At 43.0% G+C, this 26,478-nt stretch overlaps 1 protein-coding gene across 1 annotated transcript; it reads right to left on the bottom strand.

Moving 5' to 3' along the window:
• Nucleotides 1-1,621: 1,621 nt before the first annotated feature.
• LOC140717040 (uncharacterized) lies at nt 1,622-19,508 on the bottom strand. The gene is made up of 5 exons (XM_073030225.1): nt 19,392-19,508; nt 11,431-11,751; nt 8,956-9,271; nt 4,819-4,909; nt 1,622-3,565 (listed from the first exon to the last, which is right to left on the bottom strand). Exons 1-5 carry the CDS (start codon nt 19,426-19,428, stop codon nt 3,503-3,505), a joined length of 828 nt encoding a protein of 275 aa, XP_072886326.1. The 5' UTR covers nt 19,429-19,508; the 3' UTR covers nt 1,622-3,502.
• Nucleotides 19,509-26,478: the final 6,970 nt, after the last annotated feature.

Genomic DNA, 26,478 nt, shown 5'->3' with positions numbered 1-26,478 from the left:
TTCCTCGGCCTTCACAGTGATAGCAAACTGACACAAGGCCTTCACCCCAGGGGCAGGAACGCTCTCCCACTCCTAGTCCCTCTGTGGTTCCTCATGCATCCGTCGGGACAAAGCGTCTGCATCGACATTCTTGCTCCCTGGACGGTACTTCAGGCTGAAATCATTTACCGACAAGGCCGCCAACCACCGATGGCCTGTAGCATCCAGTGTAGCCGAGGATCAGGATGTAAGTGAGCGGGTCGTTGTCTGTCCTTGCCTCAAACTTGGCTCCGTAGAGATAGTCACTCAGCTTATCCACCACCGCCCATTCCAACACCAGTAACTCCAGCTTATGAGTGGGATAGTTTCTCTTGGAGGGCGACAAACTCCAGCTGACAAACGCTGCATGTCTCAACCCGATACCCTGATCATGATACAAGATGGGGCCTAATCCCTCTCGGCTGGCTTCGGTGTGTAGTACATAGGGCAATCGGGGGTCTGAAAAAGCCAACACCAGTGCCTAGGTCAGCAACTTGTTCAGCATTTTGCATCCCACCTCTGTCCAAAGGGCTCCAACAGGTTGAGTTAGTCTCCAACCTCCTGTACCCTTTTCCCTTTCTTCCCCAAGGGAGGGTAACCACACAGAAGCTGGTTCAGGGAGTGACTCACTTTGGCATAGCCCTTCACGAATCCCTGATAATAACCACAGAACCCCAAGAATGAGCGCAGAGCGCTCACAGTCTGGGGCCTCGGCCACGTGGTCACCGCTTCTATCTTAGCCAAGTCTGTAGCTACTCCATTCCATGAGTTTATGTGCCCTACATAGCTAACAGACATCTTGTAGAACTGGCACTTGCCTGCTCTACCCATGTCTCATAATCCTCTTCACCTTCACGGGTGGGTGTTATCCCAGAGAAAATTCTTATCTTCTGGCGGGGCCCCTCTACCTTTCTCGCCAGGGAGGCAACTCAGAACTCTCACCTTTCGCTGGGGAACGGGAACTAACCAAATTTTCCAAATCTGAACACTCCTTCCCTTCATCCCACAGTACCGAGAGGATTCGTTCCCTAAGATCCCCTCCCTCATCCGCTGGCGACTCAGCTCGCTGAGCTCCGGCCCCTCACTCCACGACAATTTGTAAACGCCATGGTCCCACCTCCAGGGACGCCAATCTCCTCTGGCAACTCCGCCCCTCTTATGTCCTCACTTGTCTGCACTAACACTATGGCTGTACCTGTCTCAAAATCAAAGTTCCGCGATACAATCTCCACTTTGCCAACAGCTTTAACCCCACTCAAACCTTGAAGTAACACTTCATCTGATACCCTAGTCTCCACCCCCCTCAACATGCACGCTTTGCTCTCTGCCACCCTCACAGCTGCACGCCATCACGGAAATGTAGCTGTCGCCATCGCAACTGTACTTTGAGCCAAGTGGCCACACAACATGTACAGAATTCAATCACCAGACGAGCACCCGGCAAATGTAACACTCAGTTCTATCAACCCACATTTGTCTAGGGGAAACCACCGTCCACCCGCCAAACTGTGTCTCACGTTTGCGTAGATGCTGTGTAGTGCACCCCGGTACAAACCCACAACATAAAATATCAGGCAGTACACAATATTAATTTGAACAATTACACTTTATAAATTTTACTGTAACTATGGGGTTAGTAGAGAAACAAAAATATAAAATAAAAAGGCGCCAAGAATAGAGATTATACAGCTTGTGCACACGTTGGAGCTCACGCAATATCCTCGGTCCACCATTCGATTTCCTCCAAACTCCACGACCCTTGGACAGGGACCAACCCGCGGTGGTCTACCACAGCACTTCCCGCACATCCTCCCTCTTCGCTTCTCCTCGCCGAACTTCCCACGCACCAACCCCGGTTCCCATACATACAGATAGAATAACAAGACTCCCATTGGCTAGTCCCCCCTGATAGCAGTAGTTATAACCCAAGCATTTCAGCTACAGAAAACATTACCTCATAGTTAGTATTACAGAGAAGCCATTATATAATTAGCAGTTAACAGTTAATATTACTGAGAGCCTTACAAATACAATATAATCAATCAAAACTACACACAAAGACTGACAAATTACCAATCTGTAAAGGAAGGCAAACAGTGCAAGTACCCCCCTCTATACCATCCACAACACCGACAATGTTCATGTCATATGTAAACATATGGACATACAATGGACTTTTGAATTAAGTACCATTACAGAGGCTTGTTCATATGTTGAAGTGTCCATAAGTCAGGTGTTCATAACCTGGGAATGAACTGCGTTGTCCTTCATCCTACACATCATTCCTTGGAGCAGATCTGCTTCTCAACTGACACTCTTCCACTTTTAATCTACATCTGAGGAGGGGTCCCTGACTGGAAACTGGGCTCAATCAAGGATCTAGGCCTGAAATATTGAACTATTTACTCCTTTCCATAGATGCAACCTGATTTACTGAGTTCCTCCAGCATTTGTGTGTAGAGAATCAGCATATTGGATGAAGATTGAAAATCTGCCTGAATGCTGTCACAACCACTATCTCTCACTGAACATTATCAAAACCAAAAGCCGATGATTGACTACAGCAAAAGTATCCTGATATTCTTGACAACAACACACACAAAATGCTGGTGGAACACAGCAGGCCAGGCAGCATCTATAGGGAGAAGCGCTGTCAACGTTTCGGGCCGAGACAAGGAGAATAACAAGGCTAATATTTCAGGTCAATATTTTTCAATAACATCATTCCATTGGGATGTCATGATCTAAAGATTATTTGATCCCCTCTCCAAATAGATTCTAACCACTGACACATTAAGGAAAATCTAGTACCCTGAATTTATGAGTGAAATTATATTCTAAACAGAACAAATGATATATTTTTCTGTGAAAACAAAATTTAATGAAGAAGCATTTTCATTAATGTATTAGGAATTGTTTGTTGAAATGAACAAAAGGAAGACAGTAATTTGAATCTACAGAACAGATTTTAACATGAAAAAGGATCTCTTGTTTTCCCAGCACATATGACGAATAAAATTTCTTGGGCTTCAATCAGGTACAGGTATCACTTACAGCTGACGTTTTGATGACAAAATCTGTCATCTTCTTCAAGGATGATGAAAAAAAATCCCTGAAGAAGATGGCAAAGCTTGTCATCGAACATTGGTTATAATCGATTCCTGTACCTGGATGGAAGCCCGAGAACAGATATTAACATGATAAAAGAGTTTTGAGTAGTTCATGATCATACAAAGCTTAAAAATGCTGGGTTCATGCAGGAAATCAAGAGACAATGTCATAATATTAAGATCAGTGTGGGTGAAGCGTTGCAAGTGGATTTCGATTAAACAAGGCCACTTCCTTGAAGCTCGACAAGATTATTTTGTTTGATTTAACCTTCAGCAATGCAATTCAATGATTTAATGACAAGAGATTCTGTTTAAAAGTTCCACAAAACGGGATGAATAATAAATGATCCTGGTGCAAAACTCCCCACGTTGGTTTAATCTGGGATCCTTCTCTTTTTCTCATAGACCAGGCGATGAGGATCTGATTGATCAGATCTCTGTGAAAGCAAAAGTGAAATTATCAGATTGATTGACATAGGGAACCATGCAGTACTGTCTGATTCTATGCACCTGTGACATTGCATTCACTGCACTGATGCGTACACGTGCTTGTGCATTGGACAATAATGTGGATGCTGATTTGGTTTACATTTCATGGGAGCACCTCACAACAGAATTCTGTCTGAAACACGGTGTCCAATATACGAGGGGTGATTGATAAGTTTGTGGCCTATGGTAGAAGGAGATGAGCTATATAGCTCACATTACATGCACATGCAGGTCAGCTCTTTGAGTGATTATGCAGAAAGTTTGAATAACTCATCTCCTTCTGCCTTAGGCCACAAAGTTATCAAACACCCCTGATGAGTTATTAACTGATGAGTTATTAACTTCAAACTTTCTGCATAATTACTCAAAGATTTGAACAGCATGTGCATGTAACGAGAGCTGTATAACTCATATTCTTCTACCTTAGGCCACAAAGTTATCAATCATCCCTGCTGTGGACATTTTCCGGAGGTCCAAGATCTGTATGCTTCACGACCGCTGGACTAAGTGCATAAATGTAGGAGGGGACTATGTTGAAAAATAAATGTGCTAGGTTTTCTAAAATTGACTCCTATCTTAGTCCACGAACTTATAAATCACCCCTCGTATTTTCTTGTCAGGTACTGGACTTTATTCTACGCATGGACAGTGTGCGGAAACCTGCTTACAGTATATCATTTTCATGTAACGTTGTTTTGACAAGAGGTTTAAAGTTTATTTGTGAATGATTTTTACCTTTAAATAGCCAGCATAGTTGAATGAATTTGGAGTGAAGGAGGATGGCAAGTACTTTACATTGATCGAGGTGTACAAGAGTCGTATATTGCTTGCCTAGCCTGAGGTATTTTTGAAGAGCAGAAAAGTCTAATACGAGGGGGAACAATTCAAGGTAATTAGAGAAATACATTGAGGGAATGTCAGAGTTAAGTTCTTTACACAGAGAGCTCTGGGTGCATGAAGCATCCTGCCAGGGTTGGTGGTGGAGGCAGATACATTAGCGACATTAGAAACTCTTACAAAGATGCATGGATCACAGAAAAGTTGAAGGCTATATAGGAGAGAAAGGTTAGATTGAACCTAGAGTGGGTTAAGAGGTCGGCCCAACATGGTGGGTCAAAGGGCATGTACTGTGCTGTAATGTTCAATGTTTTGCATTCCAATTCACGGAAACCATCGGGAGCATCTACTGACCTGGACTTACCTTTTTGTCTCTCGTGAACCATGTGACAGTGATAGTCCAGATCCCCAGCAGAGCAAAGAGGACCCAACGTCCCACTTTCCATATCATGTAACTGAACAAAGGGGAAGAGATACAGAATCAGTGGCAGGTGAGGAGACACCTTTGCATTTCAAATATTTACCTCCTGGTTCCTCTGTGAAATGAGTGAAGTTGAGCAATAAAAGCAGCAAGGCCAGGATAGTTCAGCTGGGAGAATAATCTCATGCTGGACTGAGGGAGGGAAGTTAACTTATGATCATCACTTGGAGACATAATTGGGGAATATGATGTAGATACTGTATGATGCAACAGTAGATAATTAAGATAGATTTAGAAATGGCAGGGAAGGAAATAATGAGGTTGTGTAACGATGAGCCTAGGATAATGTAATATCATTGAAATGGTACAATGATTTATAACAGTCAGCTGTACCACTGGGATCAATTCCTGCCACTGTCTGTAAGGAGTTTTGACCATTCTCCCTGAGACTGCGTGGGGTTCCTCTGGGTGCTCCGGTGTCCTCCCACATTCCAAAGACATATGGGTGAGAGATAGTCGCATGAGGGCATGCTATGTTGGCAATGGAAGAATAGCAACACTAGCAGACTGCCCAGCACAATCTTTGCTGATTTGATTTAGATAGATAGATAGATAGATACTTTATTCATCCCCATGGGGAAATTCAACATTTTTTCCAATGTCCCATACACTTGTTGTAGCAAAACTAATTACATACAATACTTAACTCAGTAAAAATATGATATGCATCTAAATCACTCTCTCAAAAAGCATTAATAATAGCTTTTAAAAAGTTCTTAAGTAGTTTACTTAAATACATTAAATACAATCAACCCCGGCACTTTAACATATCTTACTCCTGGCGGTTGAATTGTAAAGCCTAATGGCATTGGGGAGTATTGACCTCTTCATCCTGTCTGAGGAGCATTGCATCAATAGCAACCTGTCGCTGAAACTGCTTCTCTGTCTCTGGATGGTGCTATGTAGAGGATGTTCAGGGTTTTCCATAATTGACCGTGGCCTACTCAGCGCCCTTCGCTCAGCTACCGATGTTATACTCTCCAGTACTTTGCCCACGACAGAGCCCGCCTTCCTTACCAGCTTATTAAGACGTGAGGCGTCCCTCTTCTTAATGCTGCCTCCCCAACACGCCACCACAAAGAAGAGGGCGCTCTCCACAACTGACCTATAGAACATCTTCAGCATCTCACTACAGACATTGAATGACGCCAACCTTCTAAGGAAGTACAGTCGACTCTGTGCCTTCCTGCACAAGGCATCTGTGCAAAATGATGCATTTGTCAGGAAATGTAGGGGAGGCTTGACCAAAATCGAGCAGCAGAGACAATTTAGCAGTAAATGCTTCTCTACTAATAGACTGCAAAATAGCATGAGGTGCCACAAAACAAGAAAGAGCAGAAAATAAACACGACCAGCAACAAGGTAAACTTTAGGCAGGGGGAGTGAAGGCTACGAACACCTTGTTGAGGCCAACTGGTTTGATGAGAGAACAAGGTCTGTGGATGCGAACTGGGATTAAATAGGCTGCAGGTAACGAGTCTAGAATGAGTGGCTGGTGAATTCTATTAGTCAGGTGGAGATTGGGAGGTTCCTTCATGTGCAGGTCTGACAGCATTTCAATGTTTGTTTCAATGTACATGTGACAAATATAGGCAATCTTGCTGAAAGAGGACACAGCTCTTTGGAAGTTCGACAATGAACCCTTGAAGATTCCGTATGAAAGCTGATAAGTGATCCATAACTGATTGAAGAAGGGAGTTGGGAGGGGGGGGGGGTGAATGCAGACAAACTGGGTTAACCAAAAAATAATTCATATAAGTATTTGAGGGGAGGATCTCAAAAGATCTCTGTATTCCTTGGGCACCATGCAGTGTAGTGGTTACCACGATGCTATTAAGCTTGGGCCATCAGAGTTCAATTCTGATGAATTTTGTGTGGGATCTCTGTGTCCTCCCTGTGGAATGCATGAGTTTTCCCTCGGTGCTCTGCTTTCCTCCCAGAGTCCTAAGATGTATCAGTTGGTTAGTTAATTGGTCTTTGTAAGTTGTCCTGTGATTAGGCTCGGGTTAAATTGGGGGTTGCTGGGTGGTACAACATAAAGGACCAAAAGGGCCTGTACCAATCTGTTTCTCAGTAAATAGAATAAATAAATAAATACAGTGTGGGGACAGAGGAATCAAGATCAACAATATATAAGCGGCTCACTCATAACACAATAACTAAAGAGTCCATGAAGGGAATTTGCAAATTTGAGCATTTAGAGCAGGAGTTCCAACCCTTTTTATGCCATGGGTCAATACCATTAAGCAAGGGTCCATGGACCCCTAGATGTGATCCCCAGATTTAGAGGGTAAATCAACAAGAACATGTAGGGAGGTTAAGATGAAGTGAGCAACATAAAATTCATTTTATGATGGTAATAGAGAAGTAAACAAATAAGAAGAAAATCAAATATGTAAGGGAAAAGCAGATAGAAATTAGAAGAGTGCAGCAAAGTAAAGGCTCTTTGGCCCATCATGTTGTGCTGGCCCTTTAACCTATTCCAATTATAACCTAACCCTTCCCTCCCACATAGCTCTTCACATTTCTTTCCTCATGTGCCAACCTTAAATCTCTCAAACTTACTTGTCTCTACCGTACCCCAGCAGCACGTTCCAAGCACTTGCCACTCTCTGTGTAAAAGACCTACCTCTGACAACCCACCTATACTTTCCCCTAGACCTAACACTATGTCCACTTATATTAAAGTTCAAAGTTCAATGTAAACATATACCTCATGATATACAACACTGAGATTCATTTTTCTTGTGGCATAATCAATAAATCTATAGAATAATAACCATAACAGAATCAATAAGAGACCTCCAAACTTGGGTGTTCTACAAGGGTGTAGAAGACAGCAAACTGTGCAAACACATAAAGAAAGAAATAATAATAAATATATAAGCTGTAAATATCAAGAACATGAGATGTTGAATCAACGAAAGTGGGAACATTGCTTGTGGAAAAAATCCAAGGAAAAAAAGTACTGGTTGTTCAATCTACTAATGCCTCCTATCATCTTATACACCTCTATCAAGTCACCTCTTAACCTCTTTTTGTCCAATGAGAAAATCCCTAGATCACTCATCTCATCCTCATAAAATATGTTGTCTATACCAGGCAGCATCCTGGTAAATCTCTTCTAAAGCTTTTATATTTTTCTTATATTGAGGTGACTAAACTGAACACAAAAGTCCAAGCGTGGACGAACCAGAGTTTTATAGAGTTGCAAATTACCTCAAGCCTCTTAAATTCAATCCCACATCTAATGAAAGCTGACACACAATGTTCTTTGTTAACCACCCTATCAACTTGCATGGCAACATTCTGTTTATGTCTGGGGGCAAAGGCCTTTAGGCATACCAAGACAAAATAGGGAGGCAAACAAAAGATTCTAGGGTGTCATCTACTATTGGACTGCCTGAGCCAGATCGTCTTTTTACTTTAACATATATTCAATATTTTAATACTGTGTAGTCCAGGGCAGTAATACTGACTTCACCAATGCCCACTCTCCGGGAACACCTTTCCTGCAGATGCAGTGACCAGCATTGATACCTTAACCGACCATGAAATTTGCCATCAGAGTCACATCTGTGTCGGTCATGGCAGGGCAAAGCAGCATTGCCAAGATTTGACAAATCCATCCTCTGAGGGGTGGCAAATGGAGGAATCTGTTCTTATTTCTCAACAACAAGCAAAGCAGCCAGATGCAAATCCAGTACTGTTTCCATTTTGATAAGTGAGATTCTAAAATAACACTTCCAACTTTCATGTTTAAATCAGCATAGAATATTTACCTTGGAGCCTCAGGTTTGAAATGTGTGAGAAAGAGTAGTGTATATGCCTCTCCCATTATTTCAGTATGATTGAAGTCAATACTCTCACAGGTACAATGCCAGTGAAGAAAAGTGGGTGCACCACCCACTTCCTACCCCTCCCATTCCCCACCCTCCGTAAGCCAGCACCCCCAATAACATCACATATCTCATATAGCAGTAGCGTCAATCAAAATGTTGACAAATGAGAACATTGTACCTTTTGTCAGAAATGGATTGTATGCTCTTCCTTAGAGTATAATTGAATCTTATTTCTGAAGTTTCAGAATGTGAAGTCCTCATTGAATCTGTTACAGAAGTTTCAGAAGGTGAAGTCCTCTTTGAATCCATTACAGGAGTTTCAGAATGTGAAGTCCTCATTGATTTTGTTACAGAAGTTTCAGAACGTGACCTCCTCGTTGAATCCAATACCAAAGTTTCAGAATGTGAAGTCCTCATTGAATTTGTTACAGGAGTTTCAGAAGCTGAAGTCCACATTGATTCTGATACAGTAGTTTTAGAAACGTATCTAGATTCTGTAAAGATAAGAGATAAAATCCAGTTCCAACAGCTTCCCTGTGCAACTAGAAGAAAAGATAGCTTGCAGATTAATGACTGCAAGTCCGTCGACGCTGTGTGTTTGGATTTCCAGAAAGCATTTGATAAGGTCCTACACAATGGATTAGCATATAAGATTAATGCTGGTGATATGGATTGAGAATCAGTTGGCAGACAGAAATCAAACACAGGAGTGAAGAGCTCTGCTTTTAACTGGCAGTGAGTTTATAGAGGGAAACTGTTGTATTCTGCGCTAGAAACCCAACTCAACTTATTGTATATTAATAACATCGTCTAGGGGAATTAAATGCAATATATTAAGTTTACAGAGGGCACAAAGCTGGGTGACAATGTGTACTATGAGGAGTTTCTTAAGCATGATTTGAACTGGTTCAGAGAATTAGCAAATGAATGGCAGATGAATCATTCTGTAGACAAATGTGAAATGATCCACTTCAGTGTGAGCAGTCTTAGTTCAAAGATTTCTGCTTATTTTAGAGTACAAAAAACATACAAATATTAATCAATCTAAGTAAAGAGCTGAGAAATTATGCTGAAGGGAAATTAATGCTAAAGGATGTAATACAAAGGAATAAAATAAAATGAAATATAGTGCTTCTGAAAAATCCATTACTTTTATAAATGAAATAAAGAAAATTCCTTTGATAGTGATGAATTATTGGTAATTAAAGCAGTTACATCACATGAGTAATGTGCTAATACTTAGCCAATGAAAAATGACAAAAGTGATAAACTATTTGTTTAGCTGCTACACCACTTTCTGCCAGTGAGATTGCCAATATTTGCTCTGATGGTCAGATATCTGTCACATGTTTGGAGGGTTTTGGGAGAAAGTGTTCGGCTTCTGTGATCTGCAACAGCAAGGGAATCTCTTGGTGCTGCTGTTTGCATGGAGTTGGTGGGTGAAGCCCAGAAATCTCAGGAAGGTGGATGTCCACACAAAGGAGCTGGATGATCACCAACATCTCTGGAGGAAAATACACGTGTGACGTTTCTGGTTGAGACCATTCACCACCACTGGAACGAATGAGGGGAGAGGACTGAATAAAAGGGTGGGGAGAGGGGCAGGAGCATAAGCTGACAGGTGAATCCAGGTGAGAGGAGGAAGGTAGGAAGTTGGGATGGGGCAAGAGAATAGTGTGATAAATTGGGACGTGATAGGTGGATGAGGCAAAGGGTTAAAATTGAAGGAATTTGAGTGGAGAGGACAATAGACCATGGAATAAAAGAAGAAGGTATGGGCACAAGGGCAGTGGAGGGAAATGACAAGGAGTAAACGGGCAAGATGGATAAAGGAAAACAAAAGGATTCTGATGGGACCAGATCCCATCAGATTTCATTTAATCTGATTCCCACCAGTAATGGGTGGATGAAGAGGCTGGAAGCTTCGGAGTGGATGCTCAGTGGGTTTTGGGGGTGGGGGTTCAGTGCACACTTACGGGGATACAAGTGGAGGGGGGGCTTGGGAGGGACTGTTTGATCTCTGAGATAGGCCAGGGATTGGACTGGCCTGCTTTAGAAGAATTGTATGCAATCTGTTGAGCTCTGGGAAATGATTCCCTTATTATGGTTTTCGGGTAATAATCCAATGAGCAACAAGTTTCTTTCTGATCTGTTATGGTCGAATTATTAGTTTCAGTCTGAATGCAAACCTCTGACAGACTGGCATTTCATACAGTTCAGAGGCAGGAAAATTGTGCTGAGCTTCCCACTGGAAATCGGTGTTTATTCAGTGGGTCTGACACTGCAATGGGTGAGAGCAATGAGTGGGGTTTCCCCAACACCTGCCCACTCCCCTCAGGACTCAGCACTGCTGTGGACCCTCAGAATATGAGAGATGTTCTGACCCTTCGCAGTGAAGACACAGATCAGATATTTCAATGGGGACAGCAAGTCAATCCCTGATAACTGCACCGTCAGTTACTTTTAGATATGCATGGGACATTGAATTGGGTGAGAACAACATACATGTGGTTTCCAAACTCTAGCCCATTCCTTGTAGGAAACTGTAACTGCTACGGAGCCTTGGGATATCGATGCCACCCTGACCATCCCCAGAAAAAACTTGGATCAGATATTTCAGAGGAGACATAAAATCAATCACCGAGTAACCTACCATCAGATACTTCTAGATGTACACTAAATCTCAGATGACGGCCTCGTGTTATAATTCCACAGCTGTACCATCCTGTATCTCTAGAGTGAAGATCCTCCATAGTAACAGTAAATATTCTCTGTTTCAGGTTATCTGTGATTGACATTCGTCCCAACCGTCCGTGTTGCCCATTTGTTTCCACTAAAATTGAACATTGTTCAATCCCTCCATCGCACCAATACTTTGTTTGTGAGCGGTACTTTTCTTCATAGTGACAATCGATTGTGATCGCTCCTCCCACAACTCCTCTTACATATTTCTCTGCCCGCAATGCACCTGAAACTGAGGAGAACATGCTTCCGTAAATCAGAATCAGGTTTAATATCAAAAGCACATTTTGTGAAACTTGTTAACTTGTGGCAGTAGTACAATCCAATGCAGGGTAATATGGAAACATAAAACTGTGAATTGCAGTAATTATATATCTTGAATAGTTAGATTAAATATGTAGTGAAGAAACAGAAATAAAAATAAGTGACGAAATAATACAGTTGTGTGTGTGTGTATTAAGTAGTGCAAAAACTGAAAACATCCTTCAGCCGCTCTCCACCCCATACCAAACAGTGATGCTGCCTGACAGAATGCTCTCCATGATACATCTGTAGAAATTTCCCAGCGTTTTAGTCAACATACCAAACCTCCTTAAAATCCTAATGAAATGTAGCTGCTGTTTTGCTTTTTTTATAGCTGCATTGATATGTTGGGATCAAGTTAGGTCCTGAGAGATATTAACACCCAGGAACTTTAAATTGATCACTCTCTGTAGGCGGCGGGGCACACAGCAGCAGCAGCCTTTCAGATCTGGTGCTACTTTAGTTTTTTTTTAATTTAATCTTAAATTAAAATTTAATTTTAAGGCACAATTAGGGTTTAGGGCAATGGATAACAGAGTGACTATCTATCAGCGCCAGTTACTGCTACAATACAGAGTTCGCCCAAAAACAAATCTTCATGAAAATCTGCTGGGTAGATTGTGCGACCTCGGCTTGCTGAGGGAATCGGGCCTGCAGTCCTCGGAGTCGCCTGATGCCAGTAACCGGAGTTGGGGACGTCGTAGGCGGTGTGCGAGGAACTGGAAGCGAGGCAAGTGGCCGGGAGTCCGTGCCAGGAGAAAAGCAAGCCCGAGCCGGCCAGATCTCCCGTCCATTCTCCTCTCTAATATCCACTTGCTGAGGGAATCAGGCCTGCAGTCCTCTGAGTCGCTGCATGCTGGTGGCAGGAGGTGGGGACAGCATAAGTGGCATGCGAGGAAGCGGAAGCGAGGCAAGCGGGCAGGAGTCCGTGTCAGGACAAAAGCAAGCCCGAGCCGGCCAGATCTCCCATCCATTCTGCTCTCCAATGGACATTAAATTGGACTACATCTGTGGCAACGAAATACTCAGCTCAGGAGTACAGGGACGGATGGAATCCCGGGCACTGTCATTCAGCTGATTAGTTATGCAACAGATTTTCCCCCAAGCCATCGGACTACCAACCTACTGCCCTCTGCTGTGCCTGTTGTCTTGTTTATAATTTATTGTAATGTTTGCACTGTTCTGTGTACTTTATGCAGTCCTGGGTAGGGTCTGTAGTCTAGTGTAGTTTTTCTGTTGGTTTACATAGTTCAGTGTAGTTTTTGTATTGTTCATGTAGCACCATGGTCCTGAGAAACTGTGTAAAAACTGTGCTTTACTGTGTAGTGTACCAGCAGTTATGGTCAAAACAACAATAAAAAGCAACTTGACTTGACTTCACTTCTCATCCCTCCATGAGGACTGATGTGTGTACCCTGGTCTTACTTTTTCTAACGTCACTATCAGTTCTTTGGCTTTACTGACGTTGAGTGCAAGATTGTTGCTGTTGCTACGACACCACTCAACATGCTGGTACATCTTACTCCTGTACGCCCTCTTGCCATGATCTGATATTCTGCCAATAGTGGTTGTATCACCAGCAGATTTATAGATGACATCTAAGCTGTGCCTAGCCACTATCCATGGTATAAAGAGAGTAGAACAGGGAACTGAGCACTCGTTCCTGAGGTGCACCCATGTTGAATGTCAGTGACATGGAAATGTTATTTCCAATCTGCTGAGATTGTGGTCTTCTGGTTGCAGAGGGAGGTACAGAGGCCCTAGTTCTATAGCTCCTCAATTAGGACTACAGGAATGATGGTATTAATTACTGAGCTATAGTCAATAAACAGCATCCTGACGCAGCTATTGGTATTGCCCAAGTAATCCAAGCCTCGTGGAGAGCCAATGAGATCATGTCTGCTATAGACCAATTGTAGCAACAGGCAAATTGCAATGGGTTGAGGTCCTCGTTGAGTCGGGGTGGATTCTAGCTATGACCAACCTCTCAAAGTTCTTGACAATGTAGATGTGAGTGTGACTGGACAATAATCGTTAAGGCAGCTCACACTGCTCTTCATGGGCACTGGTATAATTGTTGCCCTTTTGAAGCAAGTGGCAAGTTGCAACTGCAGCAATGAGAGGTTGAAAATGTCTTTGAATCTTTTCAATCTCTCGAAAATTTTCAATCAATTGAAATTTCTTGAATGAACAAAAAAATTGCTTAGCAAACAACCTTCTGGAGCAAATCACAAAACACTGGAGGAACTCAGTAGTGAGTCAAAATATGTGAGAGAATAAATCTGTTGAAGTTTCATGTTGAAAACCTTTGTCAGGACAATAACCTCAGTCATCCCATCTCTTGACAGATACTGAATTCCTAACCACTGAGTTCCTCCAGCTGATAGTTTGTTATTCCAAGTTCTGGCATCCACAGACCTTTGTATCATCAAAATCTTTTTTGTATTCACAGTGAATATTCTAGCTGTCCTGGTCAACATTCATTGCTTTACTAAGATCCCGTTGGATGGCCCAACCTGTGTTTAGGCATTCACGACTGTCACTGACCCCATTCACTTTTGTTTGTGGTCAGTAGATAGGTGGATTGGCAGAGTATCTTGGCCATATCCCAGCCACCAATATTTGGCCTATGCCCTTACCTGTGGAACAGTTTCATCTGCAGTGCATGGCTTCTAACATATCTCTCAAGATTTCTACTCAGCTTCTTCCTCAGATCCCAACTTTTCCAAGGACATTCAGTGTGCATGTTCCCCTGAATGGTGAGAGACCACACACTGAGGGAGACAAGAGACACAAGTCTCCTTCTTGGTGGGTGGGTGGGGGTACTTTGAGGGTGAATGAAAGTACTATATATGCAGAAAGTGTTGAACCCCAAAAATTACACTAGGGTTTTACATTCTGGTTTTATAACTAAGCAAAAATGGAGACTGACAAATGTGACCAGAACTTTCTGTCAATAAAAATAAAATATTCAGTTCCACTTCTGTTTCCCTGCAGCAGTATCATAGAATTTACAACATAAGAGGCCATTCAGCCCTTCTTTCTGTGCTGTTGAAAAAGTGCCATCTGTACTGGTCCTTCATCTAACACTGGGTCCTTTGCCCGACAGGTGTTGGCTCTTCAAATACACCTTCCAGGCTCTGTTTATTGTGGTGAAGATTTCTACCTGTACCAACCCTTCAGGAAGTCAACTTCAGAATGGTACCGCTTCCTCACTTCTCTGCGGATCATTCCTTTGTGGTGGTGGAGAGGTTTGTGAGTTCCTGACATCCTGGGAGTGAAGCCATCTGGAGCTTACATTCTGGTAGGATCTGCCATGACAGAAAGTTCAAGGGGGAGGTTCCAGACAAACAGCAATCTAAACAAGACCTCAACAGTGGAGCCAATGAAAGATGACTAATGGTGTTCCATAAGGGTCTGTGTTGGAACCACTTCTTTTTACTTTATATGTCAATAGTTTGGGCTTTATTTCAAACTTTATGAATGATACAAAGATAGGTGGAGGGGTAGGTAGTTTAGAGGAAGTAGAGAGTCTACAGATGGGCTTAAGCTGTTTAGGAGAATGGGAAAAGAAGTGGCAGATGGAATACAGTGTGAGGAAGTGTATGATCTTGCACTTTGTTAGAAGAAATTAAAGGATAGACTACTTTCTAAATTGAGACCAATTAGAGATCTGAGGCACAAAGGGACTTGGGAGTCCTTGTTCATGATTCCCTAAAGGTTAATTTGCAGGTTCAATTGGTGGTGAGGAAGGCCTATGCGATGTTAGCATTCATTTTGAGAGGACTGGAATATAGAAGCAAGGATGTAAAAGGATGTAAAGTTGAGGCTTTATAAAGCACTGTGAATATTGTGAGCAGTTTTGGGCCCCTCATCTAAGAAAGGATGGGGTGACATTTGAGAGAGTTCAAAGGAGATTCACAAAAATTATTCTGGGATTGAAGGTGCCCAGCAGGGATGGATGCTGGGTCCTTTGTTGTTTGTCATCTGTATCAATAATCCGCATGATAACATGGTTAACTGGATCAGCAAATTTGTGGACGACACCAAGATTGGGGGTGTAGTGGATAGTGAGGAAAGCTATCGGGGCTTGCAGAGGGATCTGCATAAGCAGGAAAAATGGGCTGAAAAATGGCAGATGGAATTTAATACAGAAGTGCAATGATTTGCACTTCAGTAGGACCAACCAGGGTAGGTTTTCCACAGTGATTGGTAGGGCAATGAGAGTGTGGCAGAACAAAGGGATCTGGGAATACAGGTACATAATTTGTTGAAAGTTGTGTCACAGGTAGATAAGTTTGTAAAGAAAGCTTTTAGCACATTGGCCTTCATAAATCAATGAGTACAGAAGATGTTGAAGTTAGGTTATGTTGAAGTTAAGGCCTAATTTAGAGTATTGTGTGCAGCTTTGGTCACCTATCTGCAGAAAAGATGTAAACAAGGTTGAAAGATTGCCGAGAAAATTTACAAGGCTGTTGCCAGGTCTGGAGGACCTGAGTTATAGGGAAAGAGTCCTCAGGTTAGGACTGTATTCTTTAGAATGCAGAAGATTGCCAGCTTCTAGCAAGATGGTGGTGCAGCTGATCGCAGTAGCTTCTATGGGGTGAACAGAAGGTGCTACTGTTGTACTTTGTCATGACCCCAGCCCCCTCCTTTGTGAGAATCGCAAGAGAGAGAGAGAGAGCCTTACAGTTTGGAATGTGGGCTGGCCGCTCAGCCAGACAAAAGCCTTGGACATAGCCATTGTCTTGGGAGACACCTTTGTGGAATAAGGAACTGGACTACGTGCAAACCCTCAGGGCAATGTGAGATGGGTGATGGGGGAAAGATTGCCTCACCCCCACACTGATTGACATCTACAACCCTGCCAGTCCAGATAAAAGGTGGTCTGCCAAGGCGGGGCCTCAGACGCTCCAAGGAGACACACGAAGAAGACACGATAGCGCTTCCCGTCGGAGCGGGAAGCCATTCTGAAGGAAGCCACGTGCGTTAGATTCCGGATTGGGAGTCTGTGGCTGGAACCAAAGGAAAAACCGTTTTAACTAACAAAAGGGATTTGCTTCGCAAAGACGACGGGCAAGTGTTCCTTCTCTCTCTCTCCAACACGTGAAATGCCAGCGGTTCCCGAAACGGGGAAGCCTGCAGACTTTGAGTGACTCTTATATTCCATTGGACTCAGTATCCCCTAGACAATGATAGAGCTTCTTTTTGATTGATTATTACTATACCTGTGCTTTAGATTGAGTTTTGACGATGTATATGATCTGAATGTTTTGTATTAACCATACATTTGTGCCCCTTTATAAATAAAAACGTTTGAAAATAGTATCATCAGGCTTCAGCGGACCTCTCTATCTTTGCTGGTAAGTCACCCGGTTACTGGGGAACGTAACAACTTAAATGTACATCTAATGGTCACAAGATTCTGCTATATGTTAAAAACTTGAAGAACTGCAGGTCTGCACCATCAGTGAGTTGCTCGCTGGTGGGGATGATGAAGGAGCATCGCAAGGTGCCGCTGCCTGAGTTAATGGCGGCTTACAGTCAAATAGCGAGTAGCCCTCATGGTCATTTTTCTTGTGATGGCAAGACCACTTTGGACATTGTTCATCTGGTACCCCATAAGTTTGATTCGCTGATTTATTGGATATGAGCAGCGGCGGATGGAGGGGGCCAATTCTTTGGTCGTAACAAGGACTGGGCCTGAAACCATGGTGTTGTCTGTTTGCAGCTGCTGCGAATGAGGGAACAAAGCTTGTGCGATTCATCGGGGGTGGTGTAGCACAGTGTCCAGAGCTGCCCTCCCAGGGTTTCGCTGGGCAAAGACAAGTTCTGATGTGGCCGACTGCAGATCTTTTAGTGGCACCCGATGGACTCCAGCCTCAAGCTGCAGGTCTCTTGCTTTTCGGCCATCGGAGTTGAGGCGTTAGAGCCACTGAGCTACTGGGGGCAGTGTAGCTCAGTTGTGGTGATGGAAGATTTAAAATGGACTGAGGGGTCTGGACAATATACAAATATATTTGTCTGGTTGTGCTTTGTATATGCGAGGACTGGGTCTCAAAGCCACGGATTCGCCTACTGGGAGTTGGGTGTAAGGACAAGTACTGGTCCTTAAAGCCATAGTGTCACTGAGCAGGTGTTGGGGGCCTGTCAACAGATGATATCAGTGGGCTGGGGTGTCTGGACTTTTAAAAGACATTTAGATCGGGACATAAATATGGAGAAAATGAAAGGATATTCACATTATGCAGGCAGAAGGGATAAGTTTAGTTGGCCATTTAATTACTAATTTAATTGGTTCAGCACAGTATCATAGGCTGAAGTACTGTTCTATGTTCTATTTGATCTCCTTACAATTCCTTTTGCCCCACTAACCATCCAAATACCCCTGGAGTGAAAAGCTTTCCTCCTTCCTGTCAATCACCTGGTCAATTTCACCCCATCTGATGTTGGCTTCACCATATACCCGGCATTTGAGTCTCCATTGTCAATGAGCACTGAACATCATCGAACTTCACGATCAATCACATACCTCAAATGCTACTATGTTGCTAGCATTTTTTTTTAAGTGGGGCAATGAATGTTTAAGGAAAATATTTGTCAAATTCCCTAACTGAACTCTACAAACATCCCCACCTGGAATTACTCAGTAAAACAATGTTTGAAGACAATAAATGCTGACACTGAGCCTCTGCAGTGAGAGCGTCCATAACAAGCTTTTTAAAAAAATGGGTAAAAGAAAATAAATAATACTGGATGCTGATGGATAAAACAAATGTTCACAGTTAGAGGAAGAGACTGAGAAGGAAATGGATTCTGAGTGCAAGATTAGCCCTCAACCCACACAGAACTGAAGAACAAGACATTTCAATAATGGGAACAGCTAACAAACAGACAACTTATTTTTCACATATTATTCTTATGCTGCTTTTAGTGAGCAAAAGGCAGCATTAAAATGATACCTTGTGAATGGAAAGGGTGCCTTTGCATTTTACAGTGCAAACTTTTACAAATTAACCGTTCCCTAGGCAGCAACACTCTGCCAGGATTACCCTCAACACTGGTGCCAGACCAGGACTTGTACACAGCTCTCTACACTCCTCCTGCACACCCACAACTCCCCACCCACCTCCCCAGCCAGCCCCAATGCAGGGTTTACAACTCGAACACCTTTTGCCTCCATAGATGCTGCTGGACCAATACTGTTCTTCCAGCATTTTGTCTGTGGTTCCACACCCCAATACTGTTGAACATATTTATGGAGTATTTTCTGTCTTTACATATCTGCATGTACTTTGCCATCTTGGCTACAGAAACGATGCACTAGACCCAAATTAACATAGATCATTCGAATCAACAAGTAAACAGCAGATGCTGGAAATCTGAGACAGAAACAGAATGTGCTGGAAATACCTCGTATGTCAGGCTGAATCTCTGGGACGTGAAACAGGGTTAAAGGGTCTTGGGTCTGAAACTTTCACTGTTTCATTTCCACGGGTACAGCCTGACCTGCTGAGTATTTCCTGCATTTACCGGTCTCTGTAACGTCCCGCGCTGGCGGTCACTCACCGGGCAGGGAACAGATGAGAAGAATCGGAATCCACATTGTTCTGTTGACAGTGACCGACCGGGCAGCACTTGTCTGTCGCTCAGCTCTTTGCTCTAAGAACTAAATGAATGACTGAGACAAATAGGATGTGGAAGTTGAAAGAGGAAGAAGGAGACAGCAGGAAGTTCTGTTGTGAAACCACAATGAGGCACTGCTGAAATTGAATGCCTTAGACTCTGAGGCACTCTTGGTTGAACTAAACAGATGAATCAAATTGAATTATAACTATCTGATCGAAATGGTGAAGTATAGTTACTGTCAGTAAAACTATTAACAATCTGACTGAGGAGTTATTGGTGACTGTGACAAAAATACTGCAATCGCTCGAGTTGATTATGATGTTCTCCTTATTCCCTTTATGGAGAAACTCCTTTGCACAACTTTGATTAACGTAGGGAGGCTGATACACAGACCAAGTCCCTGACAGATTGGTGTCAGGGTCCAGTGCTGTGGAGTGCAGGACAACTGTGAACCGTCTCTGCTGCAGCCTTCCTCCATTGTGAAATGTCAGCATCTTCTGCCGGCTCCACTGTTGGCTCTTCGTCTGGAAGTGCCCCATCCACCATACTGCCACTGGTGACCAACCAGGAACAAAGCTGATGACAACATTGCTCTTGGGATCCCAGGTAATCACAAGCCACTCAATTGCAATGAGGTTACTATCCTCAGAGAAGGGTACTGTGTTTATTGGGAGGGATTATCATGGAATCGCTTCAGATGGCGATACTCCAGAGATCTTACCTGTGGCTTGCACAAAAATCAAGACTTGTTCTGCCTAGCCAGGCTTTCCTTGGTCTTCCGACTGGGCAAAAATAGGAAGTTGTACTTTGGTGTCTCAAAGCTCACACACGGGCCAGGGTTCTGCGTAGAACATAAGTATAGTATTGAACATAACTGGGAACCTGTTCATTTATAGACTGAGTGAGTAAAGTTGAGTGCGGGGGGGGTGGAAGTTGCAATCCATTTTTTCACCCCAACACTGAGCAGCTTCCACAACCTGTGGACTCACTTTCAAGGACTCTTCATCTCATGCTCTTGATGATTATTAGAAACATAGAAAACCTACAGCATAATACAGGCCCTTCGGCCCACAAAGTTGTGTCGAACATGTCCCTACCTTAGAAATTACTAGGCTTACCTATAGCCCTCTATTTCACTAAGCTCCATGTACTTATCCAAAAGTCTCTTAAAAGACCCTATCATATCCACCTCCATCACCGTTGCTGGCAGCCCATTCCATGCACTCCCCACACTCTGAGTAAAAAACTTACCCCTGACATCTCCTCTGCACCTACTCCCCAGCACCATAAACCTGTGTCCTCTTGTGGCAACCATTTCAGTCCTGGGAAAAAGCCTCTGACTATCCACACGATCAATGCCTCTCATCATCTTATACACATCTATTAGGTCACCTCTCATCTTCTGTCATTTCAAGGAGAAAAGGCCGAGTTCACTCAACCTATTCTCACAGGGCATGCTCCCCAATCCAGGCAGCATCCTTGTAAATCTCCTCTGCACCCTTTCTATGGCTTCCACATCCATCCTGTAGTGAGGCGACCAGAACTGAGCACAGTACTCCAAGTGGGGTCTGACCAGGGTCCTATATAGCTGCAACATTACCTTTTGGCTCTTAAATTCAAATCCATGATTGATGAAGGCCAATACACCATATGCTTTCTTAAACACAGAGTCAACCTACACAGCTGTTTTGAGCGTCCTGTGGACTCTGACTCCAAGATCCCTCTGATCCTCCACACTGCCAAGAGTCTTACCATTAATACTATATTCTGCCATCATATTTGACCTACCAAAATGAACCACCTCACAATTAACTGGGTTGAACTCTATCTGCCACTTCTCAGCCCACTTTTGCATCCTATCAAAGTCCCGCTGTAACCTCTGACAGCCCTCCACACTATCCACAACACCCCCAACCTTTGTGTCATCAGCAAACTTACTAACCCATCCCTCCACTTCCTCATACAGGTCATTTATAAAAATCACAAAGAGTAAGGGTCCCAGAACAGATCCCTGAGGCACCCCACTGTAGACCGACCATCATGCAGAATATGACTCATCTGCAACCACTCTTTGCCTTCTGTGGGCAAGCCAGTTCTGGATCCACAAAGCAATGAAGAATTGTAAACTTACAATGGAAGCACATCATAATGAACAGTACATCTGAATGTTAATATACTAGTGACTGGTCCAGGAGCTTCTGAGCATAAACACCAGACATCCAAAATATATATATATTTTATTGCAGAGTTCGGCAATAACCCCCTGACTATACAAGGACAAGTATACAATTTTAACACTGTGTTAATTCAGGAGATGGCCACTTAATAGCTCCCAAACTTATCCGGAAAGCTTCATTAAGCACAATTTAACATCACTATTCATCTATTGTCTCACCCGGGGTGTGGAGCAGCAACACCATATATTCTGTTTGGGTAGCCTCCAACCGATGGCAAGAAAATCTACTTATAATTCCCATTATAAAAATTTCCCTCCCATTCCCCTCTTCTCCATTTCCCCACATGAGATTGCCTGGACCTCTGTTGCTTGTAATAGGTATAAATGATTTGCATTGAGATAGAGGTACTTTTGTAGAGAAGACAAAATTGTAGGAGCTGTGGATAGTGAGGAATGTGGTTGAAGCAAGATATAGATCAACACGTACAAACAGGCTGGAGGAAGTCAGCAGGTCGGGCAGCATCTGTGGAAACGAGCAGTCAACGTTTCGGGCCTGAGACCCTTCGTCAGGACCACAGCATCTGCAGTGTACTTTGTGTTTAAGATACAGATCAGCTGGGAGTTTGGACAGAGAAAAGACAGATAGACTTCAAATCACCCAAGCATGAGGTATTGCAGTTTGGGAGGTCAAATGCAAGACAAAATTATGTTGTTACTGGTAGGACCATTTGGAGCACTGATCTACAGTGGGGTCGTGGCATGAAAGTCCACAGCTCCTGAAAGTAACAATGCAAGTGAACAGGGTATTAAAGGCAGTGTATGGCAACATTGACAACATTGAGTATGAAAGTTGGCAATTCATGTGGCAACTGTTTAAAACTTTGGCAACATTTGGAGTAATTGTGTGTAGTTTTGGTCTCTACACTTTAGAAGGAATGTGGAGGCTTCGGAGATGATGCTGTAGAGGTTAACTATGGTTTGGCCTGGATTAGAGTGTGATAGCTATATGGAGAGTTTGGACAAATTTGGAGTGTCAGAACCTGAGGGGCGACCTATTAGAAGAGAATAAACTTATGACAGGCATAGACAGAGGAGATAGTCATAATTCCCTGGGTAAAATTATAAAATACCGAAGGACTTGCATTCAAGGTGTGCAGTAGAAACCTTTGAAGGGGATGTGAGAGATATTTTTTTGATACACAGCGAGTATAAATGGTGCCAAAGGACATGGTGAAAGCAGATACAATAGCAACATTTAAAATGTATTTAAACAGACACATGTACAGGTAAGAACATGTGCAGGCAGATGGGATTAGTTAGACTGGAATAATGGTCAGCACAGACAGGGTGAGTCAAAGAGGCTTTCCCTGTGTTATACCCTGATATGATCTATGTTCTATATTCTTTGCTCCACAGAAATTGCCTGTAAAGGTGAAAGAGTAGATTTCCTATTAGCCTCATACAACAATCCCTCGTTATATAACAACCTCAGAATTGCAAGAATCTTTCTGGGAAAACTTCACTGTACTCAATCGACCGTAAATGTATCCTTCCTCATGCAGGATGAACTAGACCTATACAAAATGGTCCAGTTACAGTCCTACCAGAGCCCTATATAATTGGAACATGATAATCTCTTTGTTAATATTTAAATACCTGGAAGTAATTATGATTGAGGAGGGGTTGGTCAGAGAGGGGAGTCAGGGTGGATATTGTGGAATTCAGAATGAGGGACAAGAGCATTTTGACATTTGTAGAGATGATCTAGCCTCCAAGAGGACCACAACCTTGTTATGGCTTGGAGGCTCGTGTGCCTCAGTGACTTAGAGAGACCAGTTGGCTGGATTCAAGACATTCTGATTTGGCTCTTGGTAGGCTCACCCACACCAAACACATCACAGCAAAGAAGAACCCTTCTGCATCTGAGTGCAATGCTGTTCCTGAGACTCCACCTGGCACTTGCATGACTAACACTAGTGAAAATTGAGAGGAAGCTATTGACATGATGAAGGAAACCCTGAGCACCACCAGAGATGGAGGACCTGCACTGCTGCCCCAGACACAGTGGCATTATGGGCAGTCACACAGAAATGATCTGGATTCAGGTGCCTCTACTATCCATATACCTATCCAACCTTATCTTAAATATTGAAATCGAGCTTGCATGCACCACCTGTGCTGGCAGCTCATTCCACATTCTCATGATCCCCTGAGTGAAGAAGTTTCCCCTCATGTTCCCCTTCAACTTTTCACCTTCTGCCATTAACCACTGACCTCTGGTTGAAGTCCCACCCAGCGTCAGTGGAAAAAGCTTGCTTACATTTACCCTCTCTATACCCCTCATAATTTTGTGTACCTCTGTCAAAAGTCTTCCATATTCTAAGGAATACTGTCCGAAGCTATTCAATCTTTCCATCTAACTAAGGTCCCCCAGACCTGGCATCTTCTTATAAGTTTTCTCTGCACTCTTTCAACCTTGTTTACATCTTTCCTGCAGATCGATGACCAAAACTGCACACGATACTCCAAGTTTGGCCTCAACAACACCTTGTACAACTTCAACATAACATCCCATCTCTAGTATCAATACATTGGTTTATGAGAGGCAATTTTTCAAAAGCTTTCTTTACAATCCTATCTAACTGTGACACCACTTTCAACAAATTATGGATTAGTATTCCCTTTGTTCTACCACACTCCGCAGTGCCCTACCGTTCCCTGTGTAAGACCTACCCTGGCCAGTCCTACTGAAGTGCTAATCCTCACACTTCTCTGCATTAAATATCATCTGCCATTTTTCCAGCTGTTGCAGATGCCTCCACCAACCATGATCACCTTCCTCACTGCCCACTACACCCCCAATCTCTGTGTCATCTGCAAATTTGCTGATCCAGTTAACCATGTTATCATCCAGATCATTACTACAGATGCAAGCAACATCTTGTCTGCCACAGTTAATTCTTTTAGCCGTCCTGATTTCTTTCTTAAGTGTTCCTTTGTATCTCTGATATTCCATAAGCACCTCATTTTTTCCAAACTGCTGTGCATCTCCTTTTATCTCTTAATCAGGCCATCAATATCTCCTGAAAACCAAAGTCCCCGACACTTGTTATCTTTACTTTTATTTCCTGACTAGCACATACATGCTTTGTTCTCACAAAAAATTCATGATTGAAAGCCTCCCACTTACCAAGTATACCTTTGCCAAAAAACAGCCTGTGCCAAACCACACTTGCCAGATAATTTCAGATACAATCAAACTTGGTCTTTCTTCCAGTTAGAATATCAACCCGCGGACCGGACGTCTCTTTTTGCATATTTACTTTGAAACCACTGGCATTGGGGTTGTTGTATTTGACAAATTCTATCCCATCTAATCCTTTTACAATATGGAATTCGCAGTCAATATTTGGAAAGTTAATATCACCTAGTATAACAGCCTTATATTTCTTGCAACAGTTTGAGATTTCTCGACAAATATCTTCTCTAAACCCCGAGGACTGTCAGGTGATCTGTAACATAGCCTCATTAATGTGGTCACACCTTTTTATTTCTCAATTCCACCCATAATGCCTCACTAGACATAGTAAACACAAAGTACACTGCAGATTCTGTGGTCAAATCAACACGTACAAACAAGCTGGGTGAACTCAGCAGGTTGGGCAGCATCCGTTGAAATGAGCAGTCAACGTTTCGGGCTGAGACGAAGGGTCTCAGCCTGAAACATTGACTGCTCATTTCAACGGATGCTGCCCGACTTGCTGAGTTCATCTCACTAGACGTGTTCTCCAGTTCATCCTGATGAAGCACTGTCGTGACACTAACCCTGACCGGGAATACTTCCAACTAAAAACGTGGCCATTGGAACAACTGATGGAATTGAACTCAGGCAGTGTGAGGTGATGCATTTTAGGAAAGTAAACAAGGGCACAACTTAAGGACGTTGACTACACCTCACCTTGACTACCCACAGTCACAGTCAATGGTCACGGTCTTTACCCCAGGATAAGGTAGGTGAAAACTAGAGGGCCTCAGCTTAAGGTGAGAGGGGAAAGTCTTAGTGGGACTGGAGGAGGAGTGTTTTCCACACAGAGCAGTGTACAGGTGGAAAAGGCTGCCAAAGGAAGTGCTGGAGGTGGGTATAGATACCTTATTTAAAATAGAGTTAGTTAAGTTCACAGACAGGAAAAGCTTTTGAAGGATGTGGGCCAAATGCAGAGAAATGGGAGAAGCCCAGCAAGTCACTGTGATCAACATGGGCATCCTGGGCCGAATCACCTGCTTCCATAATCAATGACTCTGCAGCATCCTCTCTAAACTGGAACACACTCTTGAAAGGTTAAATTCAGAATTCTATTTCATTGAATAAGTGTGGCAGCTTATCGGATCACAGTCAATCAGATTGCACTTCAATTTCAAACTTCAAATTACATTTATTATTAAAGTATGTTTACTGTATACAACCTTGAGATTCACCTCCTTACAAATAGCCGCAAAGCAAAAAAAACAGAACCCTGTAAGAAAAGACCCAACGCGCAAAAAAAGGACAAATCATGCAAACCATAAAGTAAGCAAATTACATTCAGAACGAAATTCACGAATGTGAGTCCACAGCCATGAAGCCGGTCATCACTGCAGCAAATTACGGAGCCCATTAATTGCAAGGTAGAGCCTCAGTTCAGCACAGAGACAAGCAAACCCTGCGGAGCAGTAAGCTGAACACTGGCCCATCATTCATCTAGGATTGAGTTTTAAAAGCTTATTATCCTTTTCACAGCCATGAAATGCAGGAGAATCATTCATATCTGTACGTAGACTCAAGTAGAAGGTATGAGTTTCCTTCCCATATCT

This window comes from Hemitrygon akajei, chromosome 27 (genome assembly GCF_048418815.1).
Source record: "Hemitrygon akajei chromosome 27, sHemAka1.3, whole genome shotgun sequence".
Lineage (NCBI taxonomy): Eukaryota > Metazoa > Chordata > Chondrichthyes > Myliobatiformes > Dasyatidae > Hemitrygon > Hemitrygon akajei.
Note: the sequence above shows the minus strand (reverse complement) of the source record. Positions and strands in the feature narration are given on the sequence as shown.

What these genes read in the sequence shown, in the direction of transcription:
- LOC140717040 (XM_073030225.1), bottom strand. Translation starts at nt 19,428, where the DNA reads ATGTGGATTCCGATTCTTCTCATCTGTTCCCTGCCCG. An exon ending in CAATCCATTTCTGACAAAAG is followed by an intron (nt 4,910 to 8,955) that starts GTACAATGTTCT and finishes CCCTTTGTTCAG; the next exon opens with TTACATGATATGGAAAGTGG. An exon ending in GGTTCACGAGAGACAAAAAG is followed by an intron (nt 3,566 to 4,818) that starts GTAAGTCCAGGT and finishes TTGCTTTCACAG; the next exon opens with AGATCTGATCAATCAGATCC.